Source organism: Hemibagrus wyckioides, linkage group LG20 (assembly GCF_019097595.1).
Source record: "Hemibagrus wyckioides isolate EC202008001 linkage group LG20, SWU_Hwy_1.0, whole genome shotgun sequence".
Lineage (NCBI taxonomy): Eukaryota > Metazoa > Chordata > Actinopteri > Siluriformes > Bagridae > Hemibagrus > Hemibagrus wyckioides.
The window spans coordinates 16,589,613-16,607,065 of record NC_080729.1 but is presented as its reverse complement, the minus strand read 5'-3'; the positions used below and the strand labels follow the sequence as shown (position 1 = coordinate 16,607,065).

At 39.9% G+C, this 17,453-nt stretch overlaps 2 protein-coding genes across 3 annotated transcripts; one reads left to right on the top strand and one right to left on the bottom strand.

The window, feature by feature from the left end:
* Window positions 1-5,817: 5,817 nt before the first annotated feature.
* Window positions 5,818-7,688, bottom strand: jund (JunD proto-oncogene, AP-1 transcription factor subunit). Its single transcript, XM_058418835.1, has one exon. It carries the CDS (start codon window positions 7,367-7,369, stop codon window positions 6,503-6,505), a length of 867 nt encoding a protein of 288 aa, XP_058274818.1. The 5' UTR covers window positions 7,370-7,688; the 3' UTR covers window positions 5,818-6,502.
* A 1,302-nt stretch (window positions 7,689-8,990) lies between these two features.
* Window positions 8,991-16,437, top strand: pgpep1 (pyroglutamyl-peptidase I). Of its 2 annotated transcripts, XM_058419004.1 has the most exons (5): window positions 8,991-12,178; window positions 12,621-12,673; window positions 12,917-13,033; window positions 14,062-14,294; window positions 14,718-16,437. In XM_058419004.1, exons 1-5 carry the CDS (start codon window positions 12,148-12,150, stop codon window positions 14,908-14,910), a joined length of 627 nt encoding a protein of 208 aa, XP_058274987.1. In that variant the 5' UTR covers window positions 8,991-12,147; the 3' UTR covers window positions 14,911-16,437. The 2 variants fall into 2 exon arrangements, with proteins under 2 accessions (XP_058274987.1, XP_058274986.1); XM_058419003.1 differs by lacking the exons at window positions 8,991-12,178; window positions 12,621-12,673 and having other exon boundaries at window positions 12,683-13,033.
* The last annotated feature ends 1,016 nt before the right edge of the window (window positions 16,438-17,453 follow it).

Below are 17,453 nucleotides of genomic sequence, written 5' to 3'. Positions count from 1 at the left end.
TATATATATATATTTTTTTTCCCCCCCACCCAATTTTCTCTCCAGTTTGGTAGCCAGCCCTCCCTTTTCAAATGCCAGCTACCCACCTGGGGAGGTCGGAAACTAACATGTGCTTCCTTCGAGACACCACATCTTTCCAAAATGTGTCATAACACACAGAGGGGAAAGTGCTATCTACCTTCTTCCACCTACATGAGCTAGAGAGAGAGAGAGAGAGAGAGAGAGAGAATGCTATCCATGCCACTTGGAGAGCATGACCAGTTTCACTCATTCATAATACTCTAAAACTAAAACTAAGGTGTATTACGGAATTTTCCACTCATCCAGATGTAGCTTTGAAACAATTCATAATATATTAACATGACTTTCTGGTTAAAAATCATAAAGCAACCAGATGCTCTGGATATATATATATATATATGTATATATATATATATATATATATATATATATATATATATCATGGGTCTCTAATAGAAATAGTTCAGGATTAAAGGAATAGTTTTTACCGTAATTACTGTGTTGTGTATCTATACTGTATCAGCTTTTACCACACACAAGAATTTTGAGAGCTTTCTCTGTAGTAAGAAAACGAACCCGAAATATTTGCATGGAATTTACTTATAATGAAAGGCTTGTTGGATATGATCAATTTTATCTCTCTTAATGTATAAGTGAAACATATTCTTAGTAGATCGTAAAGATGAATATCTAAGATTAAACTCATTTTGAAGCTGGAAGTATTTCTGCAATGGATTCAAATAGTCTATAGAACGCAGTAACACAAATTTAGTGGTCCAGTTTTAGCCTAGGGGCCCCGGTGGCTTAGTTTTCAGCACACGTGCCTTGCATCTCTGGGGTTGGGGGTTTGATTCCTGTCTGCACTGTGTGTGGGTATGTGTGTGGGTATGTGTGTGTGTGTGTGGGTGTAATTGTCATACTCTGGTTTGTTCCCAATGTCCAAAGACTTGGCATCTCTAAATTGTATGTAGTGTGTGGGTGTGTGAGTTGTGTGTGTTGTGTCCTCTGATGAGTTGGCACCTTGTCCACCCCATCCTTGTGCCTGGAAATGGCTCCAGCCTCCTCATAACCCAGTGTAGGATCAGCAGATGGTGTTAGCCTAAGCAAGCATGAATACTACAAACCATGAAAGTAACTGGAAATAATTTTGTTGCTCTAAGGTTTGAAATTTTCTTACAAATTTCACATTAAATATATTTGTATTGAAAAATTGTTGTACTTACGAAACTGCTCCTGGATATTTATTATATAGTATCTGATTTTTGAGTCAGTATTTTTTCTCAGTAATGGGAAACTTATCTAAATTCATGGGAAGCACCCATTGGATAGATTCAGTGGATAGGTTATTAGATTGAAAACACTGTAGTTATTAATTCAATATTTCCCATTTAACCAGGTATTAGTTTGCACCTTCACAACAGTCAGCTTTCGGAAACCGATTTCCTTCCGAAGTAATGACTGGAAGGAGAGCAGAGTCACTGAGGGTAAAGTCTTCCTCTAATGACAGGGTCTATGAGAATTGTTATTCATCCGTCTGGTTATGCAGCTAAAGGCATTCTATTGTTCTCTTGTCAGACAGAGCACTTAGACAGGACACGTCAGATCTGCAACGGATAAAAAGCATCTGCCAGATATCTCATATCTCGTGCACTCGGAAGAGCTGCAACAAAAAAAAACCCAGCACATTAACATATGGGTTGTAGGAAAGCTAAACAATATGGGTTTTTTTTTTTTTACATGATTCGTTTTGCTTTCATTTATGATTTGATTTTATTTACTTAGAATGTATTAAGGATTGTGACGTGGACGTGGTTCATTTCATGTGGGATTTATTTACATGTTACATTTATTATCCATTTATTTCAGTGGGGATTTTTTTTTTACATGTTTTGTTACATCAAATGTCATTTTTATACTTAATTTCTTTTAGTGAGACTATTTTCATTTTATTTTTTAAGCCTAGCATTTTTTTTAAATTATTATTTTACGCTGATTTCGTTTCACAGGATTTATTTTTCCATGTGTGATTTTTATTTCATTTTCCATGTTATTCCTTTTGTTTTTAGTTAGGATTTTCCCCCATGTATAATACTTTTCCACGTGATCACATATTGTTCACATTATGATACGTTCAAGTGTGATCACATATTGTTCACATTATGAAACGTTCAGTGTGATCACATATTGTTCTCGAGTCTGTTTACCCGAGTCCAAATGTACAACTTCAGGGTTTAATGTGGAGAAATATGTGCCTTCGCATGTTTATTCAAATAATCACACGTTAAAGGTGTATGGGTTTTTCTTCTAGTCTGATTTTTCAGGGTGGTTTTAATATGAGAAAAATATTTGGTCCATTTGTTTATGCATTTATTCCACTTCCCTTCACCGTGGTGAGGAAGCACTAATTTAGATTTTTTATGGTTTTGGATCACACACACACACACACACCACATTGTTCTGTTTGTCTTGGATTGTTCCCTGCTAAAAACTGAATTGTTATTTTTAAGACATTTCTTGAGAAAAGGTATTGTTTTTATCAGCATGAATTCTGTTGTTTATTTGACCTTCTATTGTGTGTGGTCCGGTCAGTCCCTTGTTTAAAACAGAGTTTGAGACAAAAAGTACAATGAGTACGTTTTGTGGATGTGCTCTAGGTGGCCAGATGACCTCAAGAAGCGGATGACTCAAGAAGTTAGGGCGAGACCTATTAATGAGGAAAAACTAAAAGCCTGCACAGCTTTGTACTTTTCAGCTGTGCCAATTCTCACGGAAATAATGATCCACTTCAGTCAAGCGGATGATTCTGGACCCAGAGTATGAGCAGGACAGAGCAGAGGGAGTCCGGCTGAACACAAACGCTGACGCCTGTTTAGTAATTTATACAGTTGCTGCAGGCCTGTGGACAGCCCTGAGTCACCTGCTGACTCTGTGGGATTTTTAATTAACCCCGGTCCTCTCAGAATTACAATAGATCCAGTTAAGGTCAGCAGAGCAGACATGTCTGAAAGGGTAATAAACAGTCTGGGTGGCTAACACACAGGAATTCATGAAGGGCGCAGTAGAGGACAAGGCTGGCCTGCTGGTGATTATAAGCTCAGGTGAAAACAGATAGCGAAGTGGATGTGGAGTTTGATTGAATGCAAGACAGGGGAAAAAATGCTATTCATTTCGAAGATTCTGAAATTATATACCTGAGGGGAAGTGGGCCAATGTCTACCATGTGTCTCCCTCTACTGGACAGAGCTGCTAGTGCAACTAGTTATTCTGTCTAGAGTCACGGTAGATCTGGAGCTTATCTCAGGAACAGTAGGCTCAGGGTGGGAGCATTCACCTTAGATACAAGACACCATGCAAACACACGTACACACACACACACTCAAATACATATACACCTAAACAGATCAGCCACAACATTAAAACCACCTACTTAATATTGCCACCAAAACCCATTGATGCATGTACTCCAGAAGACCTCAATCCTTTCTCATAGCCTGCATTAACTTTTTCAGCAGTTTGTGCCACACTAGCTCTTCAGTGGTATCAAACCAGACAGGCTAACCATCTCTCCCCTCCCACATGAGTGAGCCATTATTGCCTATGACCCTGTCGCCGGTTCACCAGTTGTCCTTCCTTGGACCATTTTTTGGTAGGTTTTAATTAGCGGGAACATCCCACAAGACCTGGCTTTTTTAGAGATGCTCTGATCCAGTCGTCTAGCCATCGCATTGTCAGAGTCACTAAGATACTAAAGATAAATATTATAATAAATGTTAAAGAAAAGAAAATAGGCAGAAATACTATCCTCAAATAATGGTGAGCTGTGTGTTATCTATATTTATGTATTATACTGAAAAAGATGGGTTTTATATGTCCCTCCATTCATATTCTGTGGCACAAGGAACCTGGATCCTGTACCGGGGGCTCAGGGTCATTAGGTGGGGGACACTCAACAGGTTAGCGGCCCATTGCAGGGCACAATCATATACACCAAACAGACTAGAGATGTAACACATGTCTTTGGACTGAAGGAGGAAACTGAAGCACCCAGAGGAAACACCTGAAGCATGGGGAGAACATTGAACCCTCAACCACTTGTGTGAGGCTAAACACTAAGCCACCATGGCCCCAGGTTCTTTATGTGCAAAGAACCAAATGGATCTTAAATAAAAAGGAAAAAAGCAAACAATTGTTTTAAATGTTATCTCTGAGTGCTGTGCTTATTTGCCCTTGGTCAATAATATGCATGGCTTTGTGTACCACTTCACAATTTCCCAGTTACACCAAAAAAAGTTATTTACACTGGAGTTCGATCAGTAACCATTCTATTTGCTTTAATATGACTAGATATATAAACTTCCGAAAGAGTAAAATCCATGTGTATAATCTTTTCTTCTATTCCCTGCTGCATGCACCACCCTCAAATCCTAGCCTTCTGGACGAGGCGTTTGATTACATGCTAGCATTTCAGGCTGTTTCAAGAGCACCCCGGAAACCAAGCATTAAATTACCGTACAAAATTATTGTGCACTGTCCCGGTTGCCACAAATTAGAACTATACTGTTGCTAACAAACATACTGATAAGGCGGTGTAGCTGTGTCACACCTCACATATTTAGAAGGGTGGTGCTGCATTGGCATGACTCGTGTATACATTGTGGTATTATTGTTCTCTTCCCAGGAGGGAGTGTCAGTGTTAGCTTTTTCTGGGGAAATCTAACTTCTTGGAAATTCCCAATATGTTTTTTCACCCACATCTAAAACTGATGTTATTCTAAATTATGAAATCATGCTTATTCTTGTTTTGGTCTGAACATAAAGTAATAAATTATGTTCTAGATTTTAAGCGCACGCTGTCTGTTGGTCATTTCCACTATATTGTGTATAAACTCAAGTAGTACTCAATTTAGTCCAGATTATGGGATAGAATCGAATCTATCTATTAATTAATTAGCTCTAAAGGGTGAAAGTAGTCCAGATATATAATATATATAAGGCTGATATAATCATTAAGAAGGTATTTCCTCTCCTCACTTTAACGCTTTAAACAGACAGAAGGCAGGAGCTGTAAATGTCACTGAATAGGTGGACTAATGCCTTAGTAAATAATCTACAGTTCTGTCTAAGCTATTAAAACAGAGAAATGTGAGGTATTGGCACAAATATCACAATCAAATGTCAAAGTGCTTTAACATGTTTCAGCAAAACCCCAGAATGGCATTTTTCTATATGAACGCATGGAAACGAACCAAAAAATAATAATAAAATCCCAGAGAAGGGTTTGGTCAAATGCAACCTAAATCTGATGGAGATGTTACGAACTTAAACGGATCACTTGAACGCTGCTTCAGGTAAATACAGCTGAACTGCTTCACAGCTCAGTGTTTTACAGCAACGTTATACACTTATTTAACCGTTTTTTTTTTTTTTTTGCTTTTGACATCAAAATTCTTAAATCCTGTTGCTTTTTTTTCAGTTCCTGAAGCAAGGCCCAAGTGTTGTTCCACTTACAGACAATAGATGGCCTCCTTTTCTCCTTTTAATAGTGTTGTTTTTTGTTCTTGGTTTATATTAATTATACTCAAATCTATGCTCACCCATAATATAAAAATGTGGGAAAGAGGTTACTTAAGCACAATAAATGAACAAGCACATTGTTTTTTTGCACACATAACCTGTAAAACAAGCGACTGTACCCAAGTAAACCAGTGAGACTGGGAGCTCTTGTTAATAAATAAATAAATAAATAAATAAATAAATAAATAAATAAATAAATAAACGTAACTCAACAACAACAGAGCAAATACAAGATCCTTTTTATTAGACAATAATTCAAGAAATCTTGAAGGCGATACTCTGACATGTGACAAATAAACAGGGAAATCAACGACAAGTCACAAGGACAAGAAATAAGACAAGGTGTGAATAGCTGTAATATAAATTAGATAAGGTCATTGGTTAGTAAGTGTTTGTACACAATTAAGGCTTTACACATGAAGTGTGCATGCACGACATCTGTGTTTGGTTGCACTCATTGAGTTTGTCTCGTTATCATGCAAAACACTGCTGCTGCTTTAAGTCTTCTGTCTCAGGTAACTAGGCCCAGAGTCTGAGACCTATGACACGTAGTAGTGTAAATGCAATTGTCATAGACTTGCAGTCAGTAAGACAGATTTAGGCCTACCTTCCTGCTGTTTAGTTGAAACCATATAACATCACCTGAATCAACTAAACTCTTTTTTTTTTTATCTTACGCCATGTTTTTATTTGATGCATACAGGAAATGAACTCTGCAGGTAAGCAAAGGTCCACAGAAAGGTTTAGTTCCCAAATAGTTCATTTGCTACAAAACGGTGTAAACATGTATGTATATATATATGTGTGTGTGTGTGTGTGTGTGTGTGTGTGTGTGTGTGTGCATATATACATGAGCACCCAAAATCAGTGTCCGCTCTTTTGGCACAGTTCTGGAGAAAGTGAATCCTCAGTACGCCTGCACCTGGGTGGGCAGCAGCTGGCAGCCGTTGTTCACGTGGTTCATGACCCGCTGTTTCAGCTGCGCGACCTGCTCGCGCAGCACGCTGGCGGTCGACGCGAGCTCGCTGTTCTGCGTCTTGAGCGTCTTGACTTTGTCCTCCAGGCGCGAGATCCGCTCCAGCTTCCTCTTGCGGCACTTGGAGGCCGCGATGCGGTTGCGCAGCTTCTTGCGCTCCGCCTTGATGCGCTCCTGAGTGTCCATGTCGATAGGTGACAGAGGCGGACTGTCGCCGAAGCTCTGCACGTCGGGGACGGTCTGCGGCTCGTCCTTGGGCGAGCGTATGCGCGAGTGCGCGGCCTGCGTGGGCTGCGCGTTCGGCGTGCTCGCGTGCGACGATGACGACGATGACGACGACGACGACGACGAAGAGGACGACGCTGAAGGTGGCGGTGGGAAGGGGATCGTGTCCGTGGAGTAGTTCACAGCTGTGCCCAGCGCGCCGCCTCCATATGTGCTCAAGTTCGTGTAGACCGGAAGGTCGGACGGTAAGGCGAGAGCAGCGCCTGTTGCGAGGCGGTTCAGAGTCGCAGCGCCGCCGTTCAGCTGGTTCTGCTTGTGGAGGTCCTCCAGGGCTTTCACAAAACCCTCGGCGAATTCCTGCTCGTCGCTCACCGGTTTCGGGTAAACGAATTGAGAGGTCGGGGTCGTCGTGACCATACCGTTGGACTGGATGATCAGCCGCTCCAGCTCAGGCGAGGCGAGTTTTAGGAGTCCCAGGTCCTGGGAGCTGAGTATTCCTTCAGCGTCCCGTAAGTCCGGTTTGAGGTTAGAGCTGTTTTGGTCGTCCAGGTTTAAACTCATGTCTTTCTTCATGGTGCCGCGGCGCTCCGCTTCTGGACACAGACGATCGTTTCCATTTTACACCCCCATCTGGGGTGAGATGAGCTCGTTATCCGAACGGCTGTCTCTTACTTTTCCTTGTCGTCAAGTCAAAAAAAAAAACTCCACTGCGTTCTCTCTTTCCTGTGTCTGGTCTTCACAATATGTTTAATCTACGTCTTCCTTACGTAACTTCTTTTATCACCCCTAGTTTTTTGTGCTAGGTTTCCTGTTTAGTAAGCTTCTCTCCTGTCCTCTAAACCGACTCTTCCCGGTCTTGAGAAACTCTATCTATGGGCGTAAAAATAAGCATTTGCAAGTTTTCTATCCCAGAAAATTCCATTATGTCATTTCAGAGCGCTCAGATTGGCCAAAAATGACGTTTTCTTCCGGTTTCATTTAAATAAGGGGCGGCGCTAGGCCTAGTCGCTATGGAGAACTTCGGAGAAACTGTAAACAGCGCGGTGCATTGTGGTTTGATGTCATGAGGAACGTAGAGCGCGCGAGGGTGGGGACAGCGCGAGGCCAGCCACAGAGTCTGGCAGGAAAATGTTGCTTTCTTTCACAACGTGAACGTCTTTGAACATTAAAAAACACACAATTTCCATTCATTTTAGGTTACAGAAACGATACCAGTTCGGGGTTTTTACAGATTTTCTTGATAATAGAATAGGTGCTGAAACTCAACACACACTTCTAAAAGTTTACGAGAACTAAATGGGAATAAAGTGTCATTTTCTAAGCTCATAATTTAGCTTTTCTGCTCTAGCACACCTACCTGTGAGTTTGTTAAAGTGTTAAAGTTCTACTTTTGACATATTCTGTTTTTTTAATGATTTATATATATATATATATATATATATATATATATATATATATGTATGTATATATATATGTATGTATATATACACAGCTCTGGAATAAAATAAGAGACCACTGCCCAATCTCCAGATCTGAACCCTACTGAAAACCTCTGGAATGTCATCAAGAGGAAGTTGGATGGTCACAAACCATCAAGCAAAGCTGAGCTGTTTGCAAAAAGAGTGGTATAAAGTTCCCCAACAGCAATGTGAAAACCCGGTGGAGAGCATGGAGCCAAAACGCATGCAAATCGGGTTATTCCACCAAATACTGATCTCTTAATGCTATTTAGCCAAAGCATTAACACAATCTGTTTACAAATGATTTGCATTTTGTTTTATTTGAGTTATTAAAGCTCTGCAAATACTGCATGATCTTGGGTTATTTTGATGTGTTGTCATTTCCTTTAAATATACATTCTAAATAACAATAGTTATATTTTGAATTTAGGAGAAATATTGTCAGCAAATGAAACAAAACTGTTCATCTCACCAATACAGGTACCTGTAAGAAAAAAACATGAGAAAGTGATTATTTTGGTCTCTTATTTTTTTTCCAGAGCTAGCTATATATATATATATATATATATATATATATATATATATATATATATATATATATATATATATATATATATATATATATATGGTGACTATTAAATAACAGGGCTGGTGTAACTATATCTAATTGTAGTAAAGTATAAATGATTAGAAGAACATGCATGCATCATACACCTCTACCGAACCAAAATAATAATTTAAACAAATGGCTGTGTGGTGTTATTTCTGCAGCTTTCTCATAAAACACTAAAAAAATAATTCATTCTGGCTGAGTTACATGACCGGATCAAGCATGCAGAATCATATTTATTTCATTTGCATCCAGTACATCTGTCTGGAGATCTGGGTTTATGAGAAAACATTGGTGTCTATCTTGAAAGAAGTGAATGAATCATCCTGGTTTCTGTGGCTGCTTCTACGGCTTCTATAAATAACCGTGCATGCAGAGACAGAAGCAGGGGGACAAACCGATATGACGACAGGGAACGGTGACGTCCGTGGACCATTTGCATCAGAGAGCAGTGCCAGCGTTGCCTGTTACTATGGCAACGCTGACATGGGGTCTGACGCAGAAGCAGGCGAATGAAGCGGAGGAGGGAAGAAGAGGATGTGGAGGATGTGGGGCACCTGAAGATGCGTAGGTGGCAGAAAACTGATATTTTTCACCCTTGGAAATTATTAGCTGTTAATGGTGGGGTGAAGAAGGGGGGGGGAGTGCATTCATAAAAATGGTTTATTCAAGAGATTACGGCTCTGTAGTGGGAGCTGTTAGTTCAGGTCATAGCTAGATCTGTTCTTCCTCTTATCCATAGACGGGTCTGCTCTTTTTGCATGATATTTATTCGAAGCAAAAGTCATGCTTCGAGTTCAGATGCAGCAGCATTGGTAACATGCAGCTGGATAGGACCGAAGCTCTCACACACTAAATCTGCAGGCCCTTTTCTTTGCCTCTTCTGAGCTCAGCTACATGGCTCCACTTCATGACTCATGCACATGTGTGGAGCCCAAGGCCAAGAAGTAAAGAGGTGATTATAATATATGAATACCACAACTGCAAAGGCATTGCTCTAAAACACAAGGACTTACAACGCCCCAGAGTTTTTTTTTCTGAGACCAACTCACGCAAACAGGTTTGAACCAGATCTTTGTTCTCAGTCTTGTCATGCAGGTCTGAGCCAGCGGGCCTGATTTTAATGATCTATGGCTGCCACTCAAATCAGTTCAGTGAATAGTTTTCAAATTTGCGGTTAGATGGCTATTTAAACAGAGCAGAGAGATGTCTGTTGCCAAGTACAATAGCTCGAGGAGCCGTTCGATTATTTACACATATTTTATTTTATTTTTCGGTTATTATGTTAAAAAAAAAAAAGAAAAGAAAAGCTGCAGCTTGAAATAAGCAACAACATGGAGCCATTTGTTTTTGCTATTTTCGCCCTGGTGGAGTCGCATGTTCTTCTCATAAGTCATGTTTTACCAGAATTAGAGACCACATTCATTTAATTTCCATAAGCACATAGTCTGAATGTGTTCAAATAATATTTGTTCCATTTTAATATATTTATATACAAAGGTAAATGAACCAAATTTAGCTCTTATGACTACGCTGTCATGAGACATTGTGAAATAGGACATATTGCACAATAATTCTTAGTCATTACGAATATTTAAACATGCCCCAACCATTCGTAATTAACAACGACAACAAAGATCAGATTTTTACAGCATCGTTTGCGTGAATCAGACAATTTTCTATGAAGCACTGACGTGCTTTGAATAACTTTCAAGTTAGCGAGCTAGCGAGTCTAAAAATTAATATTACAGTCTCTATATGCTACAGATGTTTACATGAAATAAACACATGGTTCCTGTTAAAGTCCAACATTTTGCTAAAAATAAAAAATAAAAAGTGTTAATTTCCCCTATGTATGGAGACTTTTGGGACATGTATAGTTAGTAGATGCCAAACAGTTTGAAAGGTGTGTGTATCTTTTCTGAGCGTTATACTACAAAGGGTTAAAGGTGCTCCTGGATATCATGCCATAGAAGGGATGGGCAGTATAATTCGAAACGTTCTTCAGAACTGTTATTATATGCTTTATTGTCACTGCATCCGCAGAGTTCAGATTAAATCGAGAGTAAGGCCACAATACGCTGATAGCGCAGTATCATCTCTCCAATTCAGTTTTTTATCTGAATCATCAATATTTGTGGGACTGTACCACCTCCACATCCTCCCCGGTGCACTAAGATCCCTCTTCCTTCTTAAACATTACAGGAAGAAGCTTAGTACTGTTATTCTGTCAATGGAAGGCAGTACAGAATATAACAGTGCTTTGTAGGAAATATAAATCTGTCCTCATGTATTTAACCTCATGCACTACATATTAGTCATTTGATCCATTCAATATTCATTAAAACATTTTTCCTCAGAAAATGGTGGGAGTTGGCTGTAAGCTTTGCTAGCTCTAATGTTATTTTCTTTGTCAGAGTTCCCAAATAACCGGTTGTCCAGGTTGCTACTCAAGGAGGAACACCTTAAATAGTTCATCCAGTGCAAAATAAGAACAAGAACAGTAAACAAGATGCTGAACAACAACAACAACAAGAACAGAATTTCAATGTGAGTTTAGATCAGTCTCAATTCTAGAGTAATAACTGTGACTATAAAGTTCTTAATAAAATAAAGCATGTTCTAAGCACTAAATTTCAAGGTGAATTCCATCTCGAATGACGTGTACACTGACCAGGCATAACATTATGATCACCTGCCTGATATTGTGTGGTCAGACACTGATGGCTCGCAGTCTCCACTCTGTTTCGTGCCAAAGGGATGAGGGATCAGGACTCTGTGCAAGTTCCTCGCTCATCCATGTCTTTATGGACCTTGTACTTTGTGCACTGGTGTGCAGTCGTGTTGGAACAGGAAGGGGTCATCCCCAAACTGTTCCCACAAAGTTGGGAGCATGAAATTGTCCGGAGTGCCTTGGTTATGCTTGGTAAGAGTTCCTTTCTCACTAGCACTCAATGATTTGGAGGGGTGTCCCAAAACTTTTGGCAATAAAATGTACATGCAGATTCTCCTCATAATGATGTATAAGCACGTGAAATGAAAGTAAACGGAACAGCAGGTGGCGCTGTTGTGCTTTTCATGGCGCTGTGGCGTCTGTGTTAATAGAAGAGAGAGAGAGAGCGAGAGAGAGAGAGAGAGAGACCATTACCGGAAGCGCTGATGGGAGTTGTATTTATCTTAGCACCAATAATCGAGCTGTCTGTTCGGGTCAGCCTACTCCCATGAAACATTATTTTATCATCTAAAAACAATCCCGCCCGCTCGGTTAGCACGTTAGCGACATGGAGCAGAGGAAGACGGTTATTGTGACAGGTAAAAAAAAAAAATAAGCAAAAGAAAAAAACATTATTCTTCGTCTCTCGGTAAAACTGTGAGCAAACAAGCAAAGCACGAGCGCAGCCTTGATCAAGGAGTTTTAGAGCGCGAGCCTAATTACAGCTGTCGAGGTGCTATTGGCTGTGTTAGAAGTGAAAGAAAACCTTTAATGCTAACAACCACGGCTGATTTTCTTTGTTGATCGTGTGTAATCCTGTAATAATGGTGTTATAATAGTAGCTATAATTTCTAACAACGCATATTGGGGGAAGTGTCGATTAACAGCTAGACTTCTAGGTTATATGGAAAAGGCTTGTTTCTTGTGTCCAAACTCCATGCAATGAAAGTTATTCATTAAGTTGTTGTAAATCTAGATGACCTGAACACTTATTGTATATAAGTCTATGAGATTGTCCATCACTTTCTTGTCTTTCTACAGGTTTTGAACCTTTTGGTGAACACGCTGTTAATGCAAGCTGGGTGGCAGTGCAGGTATTGTAGTTTGCACTTTTAGAAAGTGTTAAATAAAGTTAAAAAGTAACCGAACTGACCCCAGGGATGATCGCCGTGGACTATGATCACTTTAATTATTCGGCTGTATCGCAAAGTATACTTTGTCCACTGTCACTTCTGTGTCCTGAGATACTTTTCGAACCTCCGGGTTCCCCGAAAAGACTCCCGCCTTCTTCAAAATACGTTATTTTAGTATGGGATCTTTATTTGTTGAAATTTCAGGAGCTGAAGAAGTTAGGGCTCGGACCAAGTGTGGATCTACACGTCACAGAGGTTCCTGTGGAGTACCGGGCAGTGCAGAATCTTCTGCCTTCGCTATGGGAGCTTTATCACCCACAGGTAGTGTTACTGATCATTTGTCATTTATCATCGGCTTTTTAGTGATACCGCTCAAGGGTCATGGTGGAGCTAGAGCTTATCCAGAATACACCCTGAATGGGATGCCAGATCAATGAAGTTCCGACACGTTCACCTAGGAGCAATTTAGAGTAGGAAGTCAAGTATGTTTTGGGAGAGGAAATGAGAGCATTTAGAGGAAACCCACACAAGCATGGTGAGAACATGTGAAACCATACAGACAGCAGCCTGTAATGTAATGCGAGTCAAGTCACATAAAAATAATCGTTTCTCTTCGCAGTTATAAATAAAGTTCCTCTTAGCGTTTATTTACTTGTTTATTTTTCCTTTTTCTACCTTTAATCAAACATGATGCAGTTAAAAGTAGAATTTATGAAATTATAGAAGGTACAGATACAAAGAGTGCATCCTAATTGAGTGTATCCACATCATTACGTTGTTGTCACTTGAAAGACTTGTCAGTGTCCATAAAGCAGGCCACTATGAGACGGTAATTTGAGATTAAATCAATTTGAAACAAAGCAACAACATAAAACACCTCTTTATATCAGTTGTGTGCTTCATTAAGAACTCACCGGTCAGCAGACGTCGGCTGAAGGAGGCCACAGCACGGAATGATGTTCTGAAAAGATCAATAACTCTGTACAGGATGTAGGCATGGATGTTTTAAAGGGAAGAGTATTATGCCAGCATAATCTAAAAGGGTTAGGATCCACAAACAAGTCTTGACAAGAAGGTTCACTATTATTAAAGACATAAAGAAGACTTCAGAGGTCTTAAAAATAGACGGGATGAAAATAAACGTGTACCCTGTACCTGCTCTGTGGCTAAATCCAGCCAAATGGCAGTCAGCTTTCAGCAAAGTGTCCACACAATCTGAGTCATCTGGTCTGAATCATATCGAGCATCGTTTTTTTTGTCATCGATGAGGGATGTAGTGGCAAACTATCTCTGTGTATTTTATTATTTAATTCAACATTTTGCTTTTGTTTTTTGTTTGTGCTCTACAGTTAGTGGTCCATGTCGGAGTGTCTGGAATGGCTACGACAGTAACCCTTGAAAAATGCGGCCATAACCGCGGCTATTGGCGACTTGACAACTGCAACTTCTATCCTAAGTCTGAGTGCTGTATGGAGGGAGGGCCAGACTGCATCAACTCGGCCATCGATATGGATGTTGTCTGCAAGAGGGTCAACAACTCGGACCTCGGCGTCTCCGTGTCCGTTTCGAAAGATGCCGGCAGGTATGCTGAAATTCAAAGCACAGCAAGTAGTGTGTTTAAGTAATAATATCACATTTATACCACAGCAAAGTGTTTGGTAAGATAGTGTTGATTCATTTCATAAGCTTTGACAGGGGTTTTCGGCTGCACATCAGATCAGAGGTTCCTCATTTGAATATGCTGTGGTGATGTTGCAGAGGAAGCATCTGGTATAATGCAGATTATGTTAATGATAATGCAAGTGGAAACAGGAACAAACTTGTTTCCTAGATGTTTCACAGCATTAAATGTAACCTTCGGCTAAAATGATGTTGAGGAATAATACACTCTGTGATGTGCTGTTATAGAAATATTTTACGTTTTTGATGATAACGGTAACTTTGCTTCACATCAGGCGACGTTACACATGGATTTTCACTGTTCATGTGTTTTGGCTCTCGTTAGATACCTGTGTGACTACACCTACTACACATCGTTGTACCTGGGAAAAGGCCAATCTGCGTTTGTGCACGTGCCCCCACTGGGGGAGCCGTACAGCGCGGAACAGCTGGCGCAGGCACTCCAAGCTGTGATCTTGGAGATGCTGGACATGTTGGAGCATAGTATGGAAAAGCAACTTTGCCAGCACAGTCACTGAAAAATCCCAGACCAGCTCTTTAACCCACTGTGTGTGTTGGGTGATGTCCTATACACTACATAGGCGGGACTGGGCTGATTTGTGATGTAGCCCAAACACCAGACTGCTGCTCAACTCAAGCAAGGATAGACGTCACTCTGTGGGGGATAGTCAGAAGACGCCGAGATGTGGTGCTATGTATAAAAATTTATTTGTCAATCAAACTGAATAATTAAAGAAGCCCATTAGCCATGTGCACAGTTAAGATACAGTGGCAGGATTTTGCGATGTAAAAAAAATGAAACCAAGACGGATCATGTCAGAACGTATAAAAATGAATTAAGAAAAACAAAAAAGCTAGAATAGTCTGGTAATCTAGTGTGTACACCCTTTTATATTTGGCTTTGTTCAGAATGGAATAATCGCATTCAATCTCATATTCAATAATAATAATAATAACTTGAACCCCACATGAAAATCAGCCGTTTCTGTAGGATTTTCTTCACGTCGTCTTGGTTTCGTCTGGCTGTTGAAGCCATGTTGTCTCACTCTTTGAAAGGTATCGATCAGGAGAGGGGTATAAAAGGATTTTCATAACATTAGATGTACAGTCGAATCAAATATAGTACCACAGTGACGTCAGAACAGAACAGGACGTCCATTTTAAGCTGATAAAAGTACACGATCTTGGTATATTTTATTTTACGTCACAAAAACCTGCCGTATTAAGATGTTTTATATCCATTGTATATAAAATATCATCTAATATTCCCCACTCATATGTGGAAGAATGTGTTTTTATAAACAGACAGCCACTTTAGATATCAGTATGAGTCATTTTATTTTTTTATTTATGTAGGAAGACTAATATGCCTTGTATTTCAGCAGCGGTATTAATATATAATATGTGTAGTCTAGCCTACTTGACTTTAGATGTACCGTTATACACCACTTATTTGTATATGAACGCTAAAATGTCAGCAAACAGCTGTCTAAAACAGCGGTAATACATTAACAAAGTCACAACACACACTTGAAAGCACACTGGAAACATTTTTGCCTTTTATATACATCAGGACCTGCTATTTTTTGAAGAACAATTTTATGAATATTATATTGTATTGTGAATATTATTAATAATAATATGAAACTACATTTCTATGTGTGACATCGATAATCTCTGACTAGTCATCACACTGACATTGTCTACAAATCGTCTGTGTTTGGGGGAAACTATGACGGAAATGTGAAACTGTGCCTGATATGAAGTTATGGAAGTATTATAATTAATAGAGACATATTTATACAAAATATTGACTGAAGCAGTTAGAACTTGTCTATTGGTGCCCCATTTTAATTTTTCTTTACTTATTCCTAAAAATATGGTTCCCTTGGCCAGCTGTTAAACTGATTCTCTGTTTAACCCATGGAGTGTATTCTACATTACTTTTTTGTAAAAGTAGAAACATTTTGTCTGCTTAATATTCCTTGTTCATCTACTGATCTATCGAACTGCAGTGCTACAATAAATCATGCTAATAGAATTAATAGACTATTGTTTTATATAGCATTTATATGTTTACATCATTTTTATATCTGAGTTGTACGTTTTGTGTCACTCCTATGAGACAGCCCACAGATGCTTGATTGTATTGAGATCTGGGGAAATTGGAGGCCAAGTCAACACTTCAAACTCTTTCTTGTGCTTATCAAACCATTCCTGAACCTTTTTTGCTTTGTGGCATGGCACATTATCCTGCTGAAAGAGGCCATAGCCACCGGGAAATACCATATCCATGAAAGGGTGTACATGGTCTGCAACACCCAGTCAACCACGTGATTTGAAAGAAAATGTGATTCATCAGACCAGGTCACCTTTTTCCATTGCTTTGTGGTCCATTTCTGTTGCTCACATGCCCATGGTTGGCGCTTTTGGGGGTGCACAAGGGTCAGCATTTGCAACCTGACTGGCCTGCGGCTATGAAGCCCCATACAAAACAAACTGCGATGCACTGTGTATTCTGACACCTTTCTATCAGAACCAGCATTAACTCCTTCGGCAATTTGAGCAACAGTAGCTCATCTGTTAGATCGGATCACACGGGCCAGCCTTCACTCCGCACGTGCATCAGTAAACCCTGGCTGTCCATGACCCTGTCGCCGGTTCACCACTGTTCCTCCCTTGGACCACTTTTGATAGATACTGACCACTGCAGACCAGGAACACCCCACGAGTGTCAAACTTGCTCCTTACGCTCGTCCACTTTTCCTGCTTCTAACACATCAACTTTGTGGACAAAATGTTCACTTGCTGCCTAATATATCCCACCCACTAACAGGTGCCATGATGAGGAGATAATCAGTGTTAATCACTTCACCTCTCAGTGCTCATAATGTTATGCCTGATCGGTGTATATACATATCATAAATATGTATTTCATTTTATACTGTCTTTGTACTATCTGTACATTTTGGAATATACATTATATGTATGTCAGTGGACACGAGTCCAATCCACTCAAACGTTTCCCAAACTGCTGGAACAAAGTTGGAGCACACAATGA